At 43.6% G+C, this 13579-nt stretch overlaps 1 protein-coding gene across 2 annotated transcripts in view; it reads left to right on the top strand.

Annotated features, from left to right (window-relative positions):
- The window catches only part of gabbr1a (gamma-aminobutyric acid (GABA) B receptor, 1a), a 46642-nt gene extending 33063 nt beyond the window's left edge, over window positions 1-13579 (top strand). For both annotated transcript variants that reach the window (XM_071907164.2, XM_071907165.2), the window contains 8 exons: window positions 2125-2257; window positions 3472-3588; window positions 5120-5227; window positions 6595-6688; window positions 8462-8589; window positions 10895-11023; window positions 12136-12279; window positions 13295-13579. In XM_071907164.2, the coding sequence (XP_071763265.1) occupies window positions 2125-2257; window positions 3472-3588; window positions 5120-5227; window positions 6595-6688; window positions 8462-8589; window positions 10895-11023; window positions 12136-12279; window positions 13295-13579 (1138 nt within the window). The remainder of the gene's footprint in view (window positions 1-2124; window positions 2258-3471; window positions 3589-5119; window positions 5228-6594; window positions 6689-8461; window positions 8590-10894; window positions 11024-12135; window positions 12280-13294) is intronic.

The following is a 13579-nucleotide window of genomic DNA, read 5'->3' as shown; positions in this document are numbered from 1 at the left end:
CGGATACACCAAAAAAGTAAATTACAACACTTGATCATAAAATAACTCCTGGAATGCTTTGAATATCACAGATTGATGATATCTAACAGTGTAAGAGTATCCGAGGATGGATTTCTCCTTTAACATACGAGGCCAAATGAGTGTGTTCATGTGGATGTGTGTTTGTACGCTGGTATGGTGGGTGGGTGTTGTGGTAAATCACAGACTGTGTTAAATACACGGGTCTTGAATCTGGACTTCCTCAGAATACTGCAATACTCCCATTGTGTCTGATGTGATATTTAAATAAACACATTTCTCTCTATCAGATAGTAATTACATTTCTTATTATGGTAATTACCTTTTACTCTTTTATCCTTTAAACCCTGTCTGTACCTTCACATATAGTGTTTCAACATGATTACCACAGCCACGCTTTACTCAAATCTACAGTGCTTGATTTTTAAATGAAAGTAGAGATTTACAAAGTTCCGGCTGATATCAATATGTCATGCTGCCGAGCAGGGAAATGTGGATAAGGAGCTTAAGACGTCCACGATGAACTGGCACTGCCATGGCAAAATGATATCTCACTTTAAATGTATTAAGTTGAAGTGCTATAGCCCAAATGAAGCAGAAGAGCCAGCAGATACAGAATATATCCATAGCATTTCCCTGACATGCAAGTAATAGTTTTGTTTTTCTTACCTTTGATTCGACTTAAGGGAAAACTTTAGAGGTAATTACAGTTTTTCACAATTGCTTACACACATTTTCTGAAACTAGGGCTCATTTTCTCAAAACTCTTAATACAAAACACAAAACCACTAACACAAAATGCAAAACTCCACAAATTTTATCTCCACACCATTTTATCTCTTTTCAAAATGCTATTGTGCAGTAAAATGACACACAACCATCAAATGAATAGATCTTTCTAACAACCGACTACACACTGATGTGCTTAACGGAAAACACTATTTTGAATATCTCATCAGTAGACTTATGCCTTTTGCATGTTCAGAGGTACATTCATGCACAGTAGCATGTTGTAAAAGACTGTTACAGTATACAGTAATATATAAAATACTTTATTTCAATCACAAATACTTTATTTCAACACTTGAATGCGTTGGATATGTGAAGTGTTCTACATACAAAACACAATGCAGTAGGAAAAAAACAGGAAAAAAAAAGGTTTTCTGTAAAAAAAAAAAAAAGCCGTGTTCACACAGACTGGTCGTCTCTCAGTTCTGCAGAAGATCTAAAAACATGATGTGATTGGCTAGGGTACAAGAATATTTCTATTTTTCAATATGAAATGACACATTACTGTAACATTGGCCAACCATCATTGAGTAGCACAGGCCTACTGATGTGTAGGACTACTACTACCACTACTACTACTACTACTACTACTACTACTACTACTACAGTATACTACAGTATGAAGAACAGCAGCATGGTGACAGGAGGCTACTTGCCAGTTCTCATTTCTGAATTTCTGGATGTTGGAAGCAGCAGTGAAGCTCAGGCTGGTCTGGACTCTCTGCCCACCCTCCCTCATGCTCAACCCATGTGGACCACATGGTGAACCAAAGTGACCCGGATCTCATCTGAGATAACTGTTCTCCTAGTCCTCTTTGTCCCTGTCCTCCTCTTCCTCCTCTTACTGTCACTCCTCTTCCTCTAGCTCTCACTGCAACATTGTTCTCAAAAACAAGAGAGCTCACCTGTGGCCTTTTTTACAGTGCTAAAGCTCTGATTTCTGAGTGAACAATTCAGATATTAGTGTTTATATGTGTGATGAGTGGATGTTGCCAATTGGTAAATGATTTAAGCATTTGGGATGGCAGTGCTTCCAAATGAACACACGTGATTTTAGTTTTTGAATGTTGTGCCTAATGTAGATAATGAGAGAAAACTACACATTATTGTGTGTAGTGTTTTGCAAACTGAGTGAAAAGCTGAAAATGTGCTTGTAGTTTTGCAGACTTGGTTTAGGGATTTGATACATGAGCTTCAGGTTTCAGTGATTGTGTCCGAAGTTCCAATTTTAGTGTGTAAACAATTGGTAAGCAGGAACGTAAACTGTCAGCGTCTCTGAATGTGTCTGTTGTGTATGTATGTTTGTCTCTGCTGCAGCTACATCCAGAACTCGCAGCCCTACCTGAACAACATGACAGCGGTGGGCTGCATGATGGCTCTGGCTGCCGTCTTCCCACTGGGGATCGACGGCCACCACGTCCACAGGTCCCAGTTCCCCGTGGTCTGCCAGGTGAGAGAGAGGGAGAGAGAGAGAGAGAGACTGAGAGAGAGAGAGGGAGAGGGGGGGAGAGAGAGAGAGAGAGAGAGACTGTGTGTGTCTGCATGGCATGCGAGACAGAATTGAAGCGAATGGTAATGTTAGGGTGCGATGTCAAACAGAACTGAAATTTTCACCTTGTTATCATCAATTTAGACAGCAGAGTTGTGTGTCATGATATCCCAGAATCACCATATCATGACGATATGCTTCCACTGAAAGACGATAAACGATAGTATTGAATTATCGCCCGGCCCTAGGTGAAGGTGTCATGACTCCCCTGACATGTTTGTTTTTTCCTGCCTGTCGCAAGCAGACACCCAGCGAGCCAATCAGCAGTTAGGATTTAGAACAGGCATGGCGATTGGATGAACGACGATGTCAGATTAAACACTGAAGTACCAAACTTTTTCACTGAATGCTTTAACACATTTTTAGCAGTCGGTAGTACCGATGTGATTCAGCCGGTGCCAAAAAAAAAGCTCTGACCGCCAGCACCCAGCCCTAATGAGGAGTGGGAGCATGTTTCTGTCAGCCATGTTGAGTCTTTGTGTTGCGGAGGCGAGAGCGAGAGATTTATTGCGGTAGATTTCCATTTCTGTCGCTTTTCTGCTCTTTGTCCCTGTCCAGTTATTCCCTCTCATGCCTTGCTCTGCCTCTCTCTCTCTCTCTCGCACTCTGCCTCTGACCTTGCACTCTGGCTCATTTTTCTCTTTCTCCAATAACTCGGTCTTCCTTAAACTTTTATTATCTCTCTCCCTCTCTCTCTTTTGCTCTCCTTATCGTCTGCCTTTTTTTTTTTTTTTTTCATCACCCAATCTGACTCCTTATGCTGTCCATCTCCCTCAATTCTGGTTTCTTCGTTGCTGTTTAACGGTCTGTTTAACCTCCCTCCCCCTGTCTCTCTCCCTCTTCCAATCTCTGTCTCCTCTTCACCTATGTCTCCTTCTTTCTTTCCCTCCACCTCCTCCCTTCATCCCACCTCTTCTGTATCCCTCCACCTCCACCTCCCCTCCCTCTCATTTTTTGAACTCCCCTTGACCATTTCGGCTCCCCTCTCCCTCCCAACTCTCCTCTCCTCTCCTCTCCTCTCCTCTCCTCTCCTCTCCCCTCCTCTCTCCTCTCCTCTCTCCCCTCCTCTCTCCTCTTTCCACTCCTCTCACCTCTCTCCTCTCTCCTCTCTCCAGTTCCGTCTGTGGCTGCTGGGTCTGGGCTTCAGCCTGGCGTACGGCAGCATGTTCACCAAGATCTGGTGGGTCCACACCCTCTTTACGAAGAAGGACGAGAAGAAGGAGAAGAAGAAGGTAGGGAGGGATGGATGAAGGGCGGGAGGGATGGAGGCAGGGATAAGCTCCTCTGAGGTCTCGGTAGGGGAGGGAGGGGGAGGAGGGAGGGAGTCCAGGCCGAGCGGCGTGCAGCATGTGTGGCGCCGGCTGATAAAAAAAAGTTCCCCCGCCATTCTAAACTTTACAGGCTTCCTGGTAACATAAGCTTCTAAGAGGCCGGCATCGTTCACTACGGCGAGTTGTAGCGAGAGCGCAGGGATAAGGGGGTTTGGACACACACTGGCATAGATACAGTATTTGGGAACACATGAGTACACACACACACACACGCACATGAAGCGAATGCACCTACATACACACACATACATGCATGCACAGACGCAGATACAGTATTTGGGCACAGAGGCACAAACACACACACGCAGACCCTTGATACCCACGTCATCAGCTCGATTATGCATGCTAGCGTGTTTGTGTGTGTGTGTGTGTGTGTGTGTGTGTATGCGCGCCTCCCCTCAAAGATAGTGTGTCCTGGAGCCAGCGAGATACTGCCAGTCTGCGATGTGTTGTGGGAATTTCTAAGACCTAATCAGAAGAATACGAGATTAAGCCATTTATGGAATATTTATGAATATGGATGAGTATTAAAGTTCTATGCAGAAATCCAACCTTCGGGGGCTTTATTATTTGAGCCAAAGCACAACGAATCGGGTTGACTTTCAACTCTCTTCATGTCCACAGAAGGGCAATTTGCCAGCGAGCTCTGTGAGAGTATTTAAAGAAACTTTGCCGCGCGTCAGAAATCGAGGGGAGAATGAGCGCTTTTCAAATCGTTTTCATGCAACTCAAGTGAAGAGGCGCCCGGGACTGCGTAATACGTTTTCTTCTTTATTTTATTTTTCAGTTTTTAGCCATTGCACGGTTGAATGGCTGTTAACAGTGTTGGAGGTGCTGGTAGTAAGCCAGCGTGGCTGAATAAAAGGATGTGTGGAAAGAGAGGGGGAGCGAAGTGGGAGAGCTCTTTTTTTTTTCCGCTGCCTGTGTCGGTTACGGCTGCGTTTCTTCCATTATAGCCTAAGTTCACAATAATAGGAGATGATACTGGAAGCGTCGAAAACTATCCGCGCAAAATGATGTCAATTCAGTGTGTACAAGTGACGATTTGAGATGGCAGCACAAATATAGCAGCTGCAGCTTTCTCTGTGTCGCATGCAAACACACACAAACTGACACACACACACAAACTGACACACACACACAAACTGACACACACACACACGCCCTCAAATACACCCACGCTCCCAAAATACACACACTCACATTTGAGCACTCACATTTACACACAAAAACACACACAGCCACACATTCAGACAATTCGTGCCCGGTCATCCAGAAATCACAAGGACGCCTGTCGTATTATTTGTCCTGGTTGTTTGTCTTTGTTTGCGGACTGGCTTGCGATGCCCTTGGACAGTGATGATTGTTGTTGTGCGTGTGTGTGTGTTTGTGTGTGTGTGTGTGTGTGTGTCTGCGCTCAAACTCCCAGCAGCACTTGGAGCCATGGAAACTCTATGCAACAGTTGGAGTGCTGCTGGCTATCGACTTCCTGTCACTCATGATCTGGCAGATCGTGGACCCTCTGCACATTACGGTGGAGGTAGAGTATGAGAGACAGAGGAGATAATTTGTGTGTCATAGTCCATTTGCACAGACTGTGCAGCCGCTGTCATCGATCAATAACGCAGTGGAGAGACACTGGGCCTTGTTTGTAAAAGTGTTCTTTGGCTTTATCCTAGATCCCATCTTACAGTCATATCAAAGAACAGGATTTAAAACAAGGGTAAATGTAATGTAACGTGAAAAAGCACAAATTGGAATTATATCTCTGGCATTCGTGGCTTGAATAATGCTAGAAAGCGTTTTAGCGTTTGATAGTATGTCACGAATATCAATGCAACTCTCTAATTTCGGCATCAAGATCAATTTTTCATAAATTACAGTTTTGCTTTTGATTTGACCGTAAGCACATCGTTAATGTGTGGAAACAAATGAAAATAAAAAGGTCAAACCTTATCGGCCCAAATCCGCACACCACTCACTTCCACTGCAGTTTAATCTAAATAGGGAATTTTGGAATAACTACGTTTCATGTATTTCAAAGATTTAATATTTCGTATGCACTGCCCATCAAAGGTTTGAGGAGGTTTGCGTATGATTAATAAACCAGCATGTTTTCTTTGTCGGTTTGCAATAACTTAACCCCCAATGAAGACTAACTAGGTTTAATTTGAGAAAAAAAAACAACATAACACTAAAACAATTAAACTATACGTTCATCCAAAAAAAAAACCTCCCTCAGCAGCTGTAACTGTTGCACACACTTTCTTCATGCCAACAGTCAGTTTTTCCTCAGCGATGCTCTGCCATGAAAAACCTTCTCTTCATACCAGAGGACACAGACTTTGATGAACATGAAGCTGAGTGTTGAATATCCAAAGTATTAGTAAATAGCTGTTTTATGCTAACAAAAGCATAAAATTGCTTAAAATTAATTGGGAAAAATAACAGAGAAAATCAAATAGTACTCTGAAAATTTAGAAAAGGCAAAGTGTCCCCAAACTTTTGACGGGAAGTGTATGTGTATTGAATATCTGACACCCTTGTATATTAATTCAGTCGTCCCAATCTGACTTGTGGGAGGGACCTGTGCACCCGAGGGAATTTGGCTATACAGTCATTCTGGCTTATGCTTACTGCGCATTTTTACCTCCTTCTCCACTGTGTTGCTGTCTCATCGTTTCTCATTATCTTCCTCTCTCTCTCTCTCTCTCCCTGTCTCCTCTCTTGCTTCCTATCCTTCCATCCCTCCTCTCTCTATCTTCCTCTCTCTCTCTCTCTCTCTCTCTCTCTCTCTCTCTCTCTCTCCCTGTCTCCTCTCTTGCTTCCTATCCTTCCATCCCTCCTCTCTCTATCTCTCTCTCTCTCTCTCTCTCTCTCTCTCTCCCTCCATCCTCATGTGAGTAGAAGTTCACTAAGGAGGCCCCTAAAGGAGATTTGGACGTCCTGATTCAGCCCTTGCTGGAACACTGCAGCTCAGAGAAGATGAACACGTGGCTCGGTATCCGTCCTCGCTTCTTCTTCTTCTTCTTCTTCTTTTTTTACTCTAATCTTACTTTTCCTCTCCTCTCTCTCTCTCTCTCTCTCTCTCTCTCTCTCTCTCTCTCTCTCTCTGCCCGCTTTTTTTTTCTCTCTCTCCCTTCCTATCTCAATCTGTCGCTCTTTCGCTCTCTCCCGCTCTGGTTTTGAATATCTCTGTCAGACACATGGACGTACGCAGGCACGTATGCATACACACACACACACACACACACACATATATCATGCACCGTTCACTCTGAATTAAGCAGGTCTCATATCACAGCCCCCTCGCCCCCCCCTGCCACCACCACCCCCGGTTTGATTTTTTTTCCTCTCTTTTCTCCCTCCTCGTTTCTCTTTTCGTCATCCCACACACTCTCTTCTTCCCTCTCTTCACTCACCCAGTCAGTCATTCTCTCACTTTATCTCCCTCTCGCGTACTTTCATGTTATCGTCTCCCCTCATCTTTCTCTCCGTCACTACCGTCTCTCTCTCTCTCTCTCTCTCTCTCACTCTCTCTCCTGTCTTTCTAAGCGTGGCAGCTCTTATGAAAGTATAATGGTGTTGAAATTCAAATAATGTGGGTCACAAACTGGGCCATTGCCCCATAGCATTTCCTCTCTCTGAGAAGAAAAGATACTGTAGTGGATTAATATCAAGCGGTATAAAGAAACAATGGACAGTCTGAAGAAGTGTCTAACTTCTTCAGACGCACACATTCCCTTTTCTTCTCTCTTCTTCTCTGCTCCTCTTGCTCTCGCTGCTATATTCTCTTTTCTCTGTCATTCCGTCTGATTGGCTTTCTACATATTCAGGCTTTCTGCTCTACAGTATCTGTTTAATCTTAATCTTTGGTTTTCTCTCTCTGTAGAACTCTCTCTTACCCTCATTCACTCACTCTTTCACTGGCTACGTTTACATGCACACAATAATGCGACTATTGCCAATACTGCGAGTAAGGTGTCTGATTAACCTGTTTACATGATTCCACTATTAGACAACTCCACATAATAATCCTGTTTACATCAGTGAAGTACTTACTTCTTTTGCCCAGAGAGAGCCGTGGGAATTGGAGGTTTTATTGCCAAGAAAAATAATTAAATTTCATTAAGGAGGTCGTAGTGTGTTTGGGTTAGAGCTGCTGGTTGAGTTCTACTTTTTAGCTCTGCAGTCTGCAGCCTTGATTGCTCTCCAACAGACGTGAACTTGTTCAGTTGTTCTGACAAATCCTTCCTCCTTACTTTTTTCTGACACTCGTCTAAACATGTCACCATTAAGGTCGTCTAAAAACCCGATCATCTCCATATCTTGCAAGTTCACTCCATGTGACACGATGAGCTGGACACATGCGCAACTTGACCACAGTTCAACAAATGCAACTATGATTATGCTTACTTTGACTAAGATCATAATTGCATTAATATAATTAGAGCGTGGTGTTTATATAGGTTCTGCATTATTGCCTTAGTCGCATTATAAACTCACTCACTCACTCACTCACTCACTCACTCACCCACTCCTCACTCTTTCCCTCACTCTTTCATTCACCCACTCTCTCACTCACTCTCTCACTATCTTGCTCATTCAGTCACTCTCCCACCCCCCCCACACACACTCCTCCCTCCCTCTCTCCCTCACTCTTTCACTCACTCGCTCACATGCTCACTCTCTCACTAATTCTCTCACTCCCTCCCTCTCTCCCTCACTCACTCGTTTAACCCCTTTCTTCCTCTTGTTTCCCCTCTTCCTCTAGGCGTGGTGTACGGCTACAAGGGCCTGCTGCTGCTGCTGGGCATATTTTTGGCTTACGAGACCAAATCTGTCTCCACAGAGAAAATCAATGACCATCGGGCCGTGGGGATGGCTATTTACAACGTCGCTGTGAGTCCAAAAAAGAAATGACGCTCTCACGCCTTAACTCCTGCATCTGGGCGCCAGTGTCTGCTTTCTGCTGTTTTGCCTGTTTTGCAGACTGTTGGACGCTGAATAACGTTTAAGGGGCAATAAGTAACATTTTTACTGCCCTATAGCACAGAATGGCCATGATATATCTGTGGGGGGTTGATAGGGTTGTTGATCAGCACCGGTGACTCATCAATTACTTTGCCAGGTGCTGAGATTTATGTCCTTCAAAACTCACTTTCCTGCCTGTACTCTGTTTTGGAACAATAAGTCCCCACCCATTGTTATTTCATGGTCTCAATAGACCAGAATGCATTGCAGCTACAAGACGTGTTGTGTTTTGTGTAAGGGACAACACTCTCAGTTTTTCCTGACTCACAAAAACTCAAAACTCAAAAACTTCTCTTTGCTCTTACTATTGCTATCACTCTTGCTCTCTCCACCTACACGTATAACCCACAACTGAATGCAGTAAGTTCAGGCCCGTTCTCTGGGGGTTGTCGCAAGGCATTCTGGGAAATGTAGGAAATCACTAACTGAAGTAGAAGTAGACGAGACAGGTTGAGGGAAAGTGGATGCAGCAAAAAAGTAAATTACAACACTGGCTGCACAGACTGATGATATCTAACAGTATACAAGTATCCAAGGGTGGATTTTTCCTTTAAAGATGAGCTGTGTGTGCACTAAGGTTGTCGCTATTGTGCCCTACATACCTGCATCAGGCAAAGGATCACAACACCAGATAACCCAGCACCACAGCAAAAACTACTGAAAACTACATGTAGATCGATAGCGGCCTGTTGGAGCAGTACATGGTACAGAAACTTCCAAGCTAAATACCTTTTCCACAAGTTTGGCTTGTGATTTTATTGTCTAAAATGTGGAAATATGGAGGCATTTCCCGCCACATTCTGCCAACACAAGCTACTTTCTTGTTTGAATCATGAATATTGATGCTGATGCTACGATCCTTCAGAACATCCCAAATCATATACACAATAGGGATTTGGTATCACAAAACTTTGGTGGTACTGAAATCTCATCCAACTCAAGTGTACTTTAGTCTTGTAGCTGGATGCTGTGTAGCTTTATACTGCAGCATACGCATGGGGAGGGGAATGATGAACAGTGCGTGGATTATGGATTCTTACTTTTATGTGTTTTTGGTAGAGAGCACATCCACAATGCATTGCATGGAGCAAGTGCCTTGCCCTATAGCCGGAATAAGTTTGAAAATGTACCCATTTGGGCTCTAAAGCACAGTGTACATACAGCAGTCAGTCGTAAAAAAAAATTCAGCGGCTGTTAATAGCAAGTGAATCATCTTAAACAGAGGCACCCAGAATGCACTTTCCACTGAAATAGCTGCCATTATGTTCGGTTTCTGCACTTTAGACAAATACTCACTGCCATTTGCTGGCACTCTTGACACAGGGTAAGTTGGGAACTGATGTGAAATATGTGGATAAAGTATTTTCTGTCACATCAAACACTTACCCATAGACAGAGGAATTTTCTGTTTGGATCAACAGCAGGCAAACAATTTTATTAGTTCTTAACTGCTTATTTACATTATTTCCTCTGCTTACCGAGATCTCCATTTTCCCCTAACCCTAACTTAATGAGCATCCAAGCATTCATCAATTTATACTTTATTGATATGTAATTAATGAATGCATTGATTTTCCCCCATTCTGCCAAGGAAAGGGTTTATCATTGAGCTATCATTCATGGTTATTTATGAGAGCGGTAAATGCGGTTGAACAAGTGTGAGAGCTTGTGTGCTTATTCCATAATATAAGACAAGTCTAGTGCACCATCTTATGTTATGATACACACAATTCTGTGTTTATGGCAATGTCAATAGTTAATGGCATCTGAAAAAAAAAGGGCCTCCTTCCTCTTTGCTCAGCTGTGAGCTCTTCAGGCCCTGATGAGACGACAATGTGGTGATTGTCAGCACGCCACCGCCACTTCAGTCATGACTTTTTAATGCTGTTTTCACATGGGAGCTCTACTCGGAATGATAAACAGATGCCTAATGCTTTTATGGATGTGATTTTCCTCCCCTCTCACTCTCTCGCTCTCTAACTCTTCTTTTCTCTCCACCTCCTCTCCTCTACGCCTCCTTCTTCTTTCTCTTTACTTTAAACCTCACTTGCACTTCTCTTTTTACAATTTTTTTCTTCTTTGTTCCAACTTCTCCATTTTTTTCTGTCTCTCTCTCCCTCTCTCTCTCTCTCTCTCTCTCTCTCTCTCTGTTTCTCCCTCTCTCTTCCTGCAGGTGTTGTGCATGATCACGGCTCCGGTGACTATGATCCTCTCTTCACAGCAGGACGCCTCCTTTGCCTTTGCCTCTCTAGCAATCGTCTTCTCTGCCTACATCACTCTGGTGGTGCTTTTCGTGCCCAAGGTGCTCTGACTCATGACCGACACCTTTAGGAACTGCTGCACACACTCAAAGTACACTCACTGCACACTAACACCAAAGGTCAAACATACTCACTTCAGTCTCTGTGGGGAAGCTATGAGAACTTACACTGCATGGTGCATGAAAATGGCAGACTTCTGGAAATGCATTCAGTCCTCATGGTCCATCTCACAGTTCAGTGTTTACGAACTTGCAAAAACAAGGCAGCCATCTTTATTCCAGGTCCTTTGGTAAGAAAATGACACTGTCCATACAAGGGCAGGTTATGAACTTTAAATATTAGCTAGCTGCTCATGTGAGTCCCAGCCCAGTCTTTAATTGTTGATTTCACCCATTAAAGTAATCATTTGTGACATTTCTATATAGATATTTGATATAACACAATAGTGATTCAACCTATAGCCAGTTTATGAAAGCTTTTACATTTGTAACTGTTCTAAACACCCGGTGTCTGGTAGCTGTTTCCTCAGAAAAATCCTCTGCTGCACAGGAAGTGATGCATTTTACGTTTCTGGCAGCAGCAACAGCAGTTTGTTTGGAATAAATAGAAGAAGAACTGGGTAGTTAGCATGAGCAGCGATAGCCACCATGGCTGAACAGACAGAGAAAAGAGCGCCACCTACAGAAACTCAAACTGCATCAACAGAAAATCAGAGGAAAAAGACGTTGCGGTACTGGACAAACTGTTTGATTGACAAGTGATCTTTTGCACTGCACTCTGGGAAGTACAGTGCAAAAACACAGCTGCAACGACCGCTTAGCACCAAAATAAGAAAAAATAAATAAGAAAAAATAAATCTTGAGGATTACCATTTTAAATCCACTTCAGTCATGAAGGGATTTTTAAGGTTTGAGACAAGTGTGACGTGGATTGGGCAAAAGGGGCTGCAAATATTAGGAAGGTGTTGAATATTTTGTACACTCACTGTCTGCTTTGGCACTGAATAAGAAAATGTCTTCTGTTGGGACAAGACGATACGGCAGCTCAGTAGTTAGAGTAATTACCCAGCTGTAGTCCACTGCCAGACCTTCTCTTCTCACTGCTGGCTCTGTGTCCTGTCGTTTATTGACTTCCCGTTCCTGTGGCGGTCCAGATGCGTCGTCTCATCACCCGCGGTGAATGGCAGTCGGAGCAGCAGGACACTCTGAAGACCGGCTCCTCCACCAACAACAACGACGAGGAGAAATCCAGGCAGCTGGAGAGAGAGAACAGGGAGCTGCAGAAGATCATCCAGGAGGTAAAGCAGGCAGACACATTACAGTAAAGTCAAATACACATAAATAAATACACACACACACACATCCAAATACATACAAATATACTGTACATATACACAAACACAAGATCATCCAGGAGGTAGACACTGTATGTTACATATTGATGTACATAGAAAATACCCATTCACATATATGTGCATGTATACACATATATTCTATGTACTGTACTTGCTTGTTATTTTATGTGTGTATGTATGTGTGTGTGTGCGTGTGTGTGTGTGTGTGTGTGGGGGGGGGGGGGGGGGGGGGGGGGCAGAAACGCAACACACTACTGTGAATCCCAAAAAGCAGTGATTTGATTGCTCATGCTCTGTCCGCTGAGAATATTAATATGATATTGCATATCAGAAACTAGTTAGTTGATATATAAATCACTTCTTTCTATTTCTGTAGCCATGTTTTTTTTATGTAATGATGTTTCCTTTCCCACTATTGCTTCCTTGTTTTTGCCTCACTCCTCCTCTTTGCTTATGTAACAAAGATGTCATACAGATAAAGTCTTTTGTTTTTTAATAAATGGCTATATTGTGTACACAGAAAAATAAAGAAAATGGTTCTTCGGAGTGATGCCATAGAAGAACCATTTCCGGTTCCACATGGAACCTTTCAGACCAAGGTTCTTTAAAGAACCATTTCTGCACTCCTTTGCTTAGACACCTACATTGTGTTTTTGTTTATCTGCCCTTGTATAGTCTCATTTGCAATTGCACAATATACAGTATACTATGGAGGGTTTGGTTATTTTCCACATTTATGCCATCACCCACCATCCAATAACGAAGAATTAAGAACCTTTTAATATCCCAAAGAACCATATATAGTTCTTTGGGATAGTTCTTTGTGGAACCAGAAATGGTTCTTCTATGGCGTCACTCCGAAGAACCATTTTCAGTTCCAGTTCACACCTTTATTTCTCTGTGTGTGTGGATATGACAACTCTTTGACAAACTCTCTCTCCTCTTGTTGCGTCTTTAGAAAGAAGAGAGGGTGTCGGCGCTCCGCAACCAGCTGGCCGAGCGACAAGCCCTGCGCAACCGCCGCCGACCGTCAGCGGGCCAGAACCAGAACCACAATGCCCCCCCGCCCTCGTCCCAGCCGGATCCCAAGTCCCTGCTGCCCCCGCCCGGCTACCCCAACCCCACCACGGACAATCACTCCCTGCCCCCCTCCTTCTCCAACTCCTCCAACCTCTACCAGGCGGACAGCAAGATGAGCCGCAACCACTGTCACAACAGCCAGATCCCCCTGCTGTACAAGTAG

This window comes from Centroberyx gerrardi, chromosome 12 (assembly GCF_048128805.1).
Source record: "Centroberyx gerrardi isolate f3 chromosome 12, fCenGer3.hap1.cur.20231027, whole genome shotgun sequence".
Lineage (NCBI taxonomy): Eukaryota > Metazoa > Chordata > Actinopteri > Beryciformes > Berycidae > Centroberyx > Centroberyx gerrardi.
Note: the sequence above shows the minus strand (reverse complement) of the source record. Positions and strands in the feature narration are given on the sequence as shown.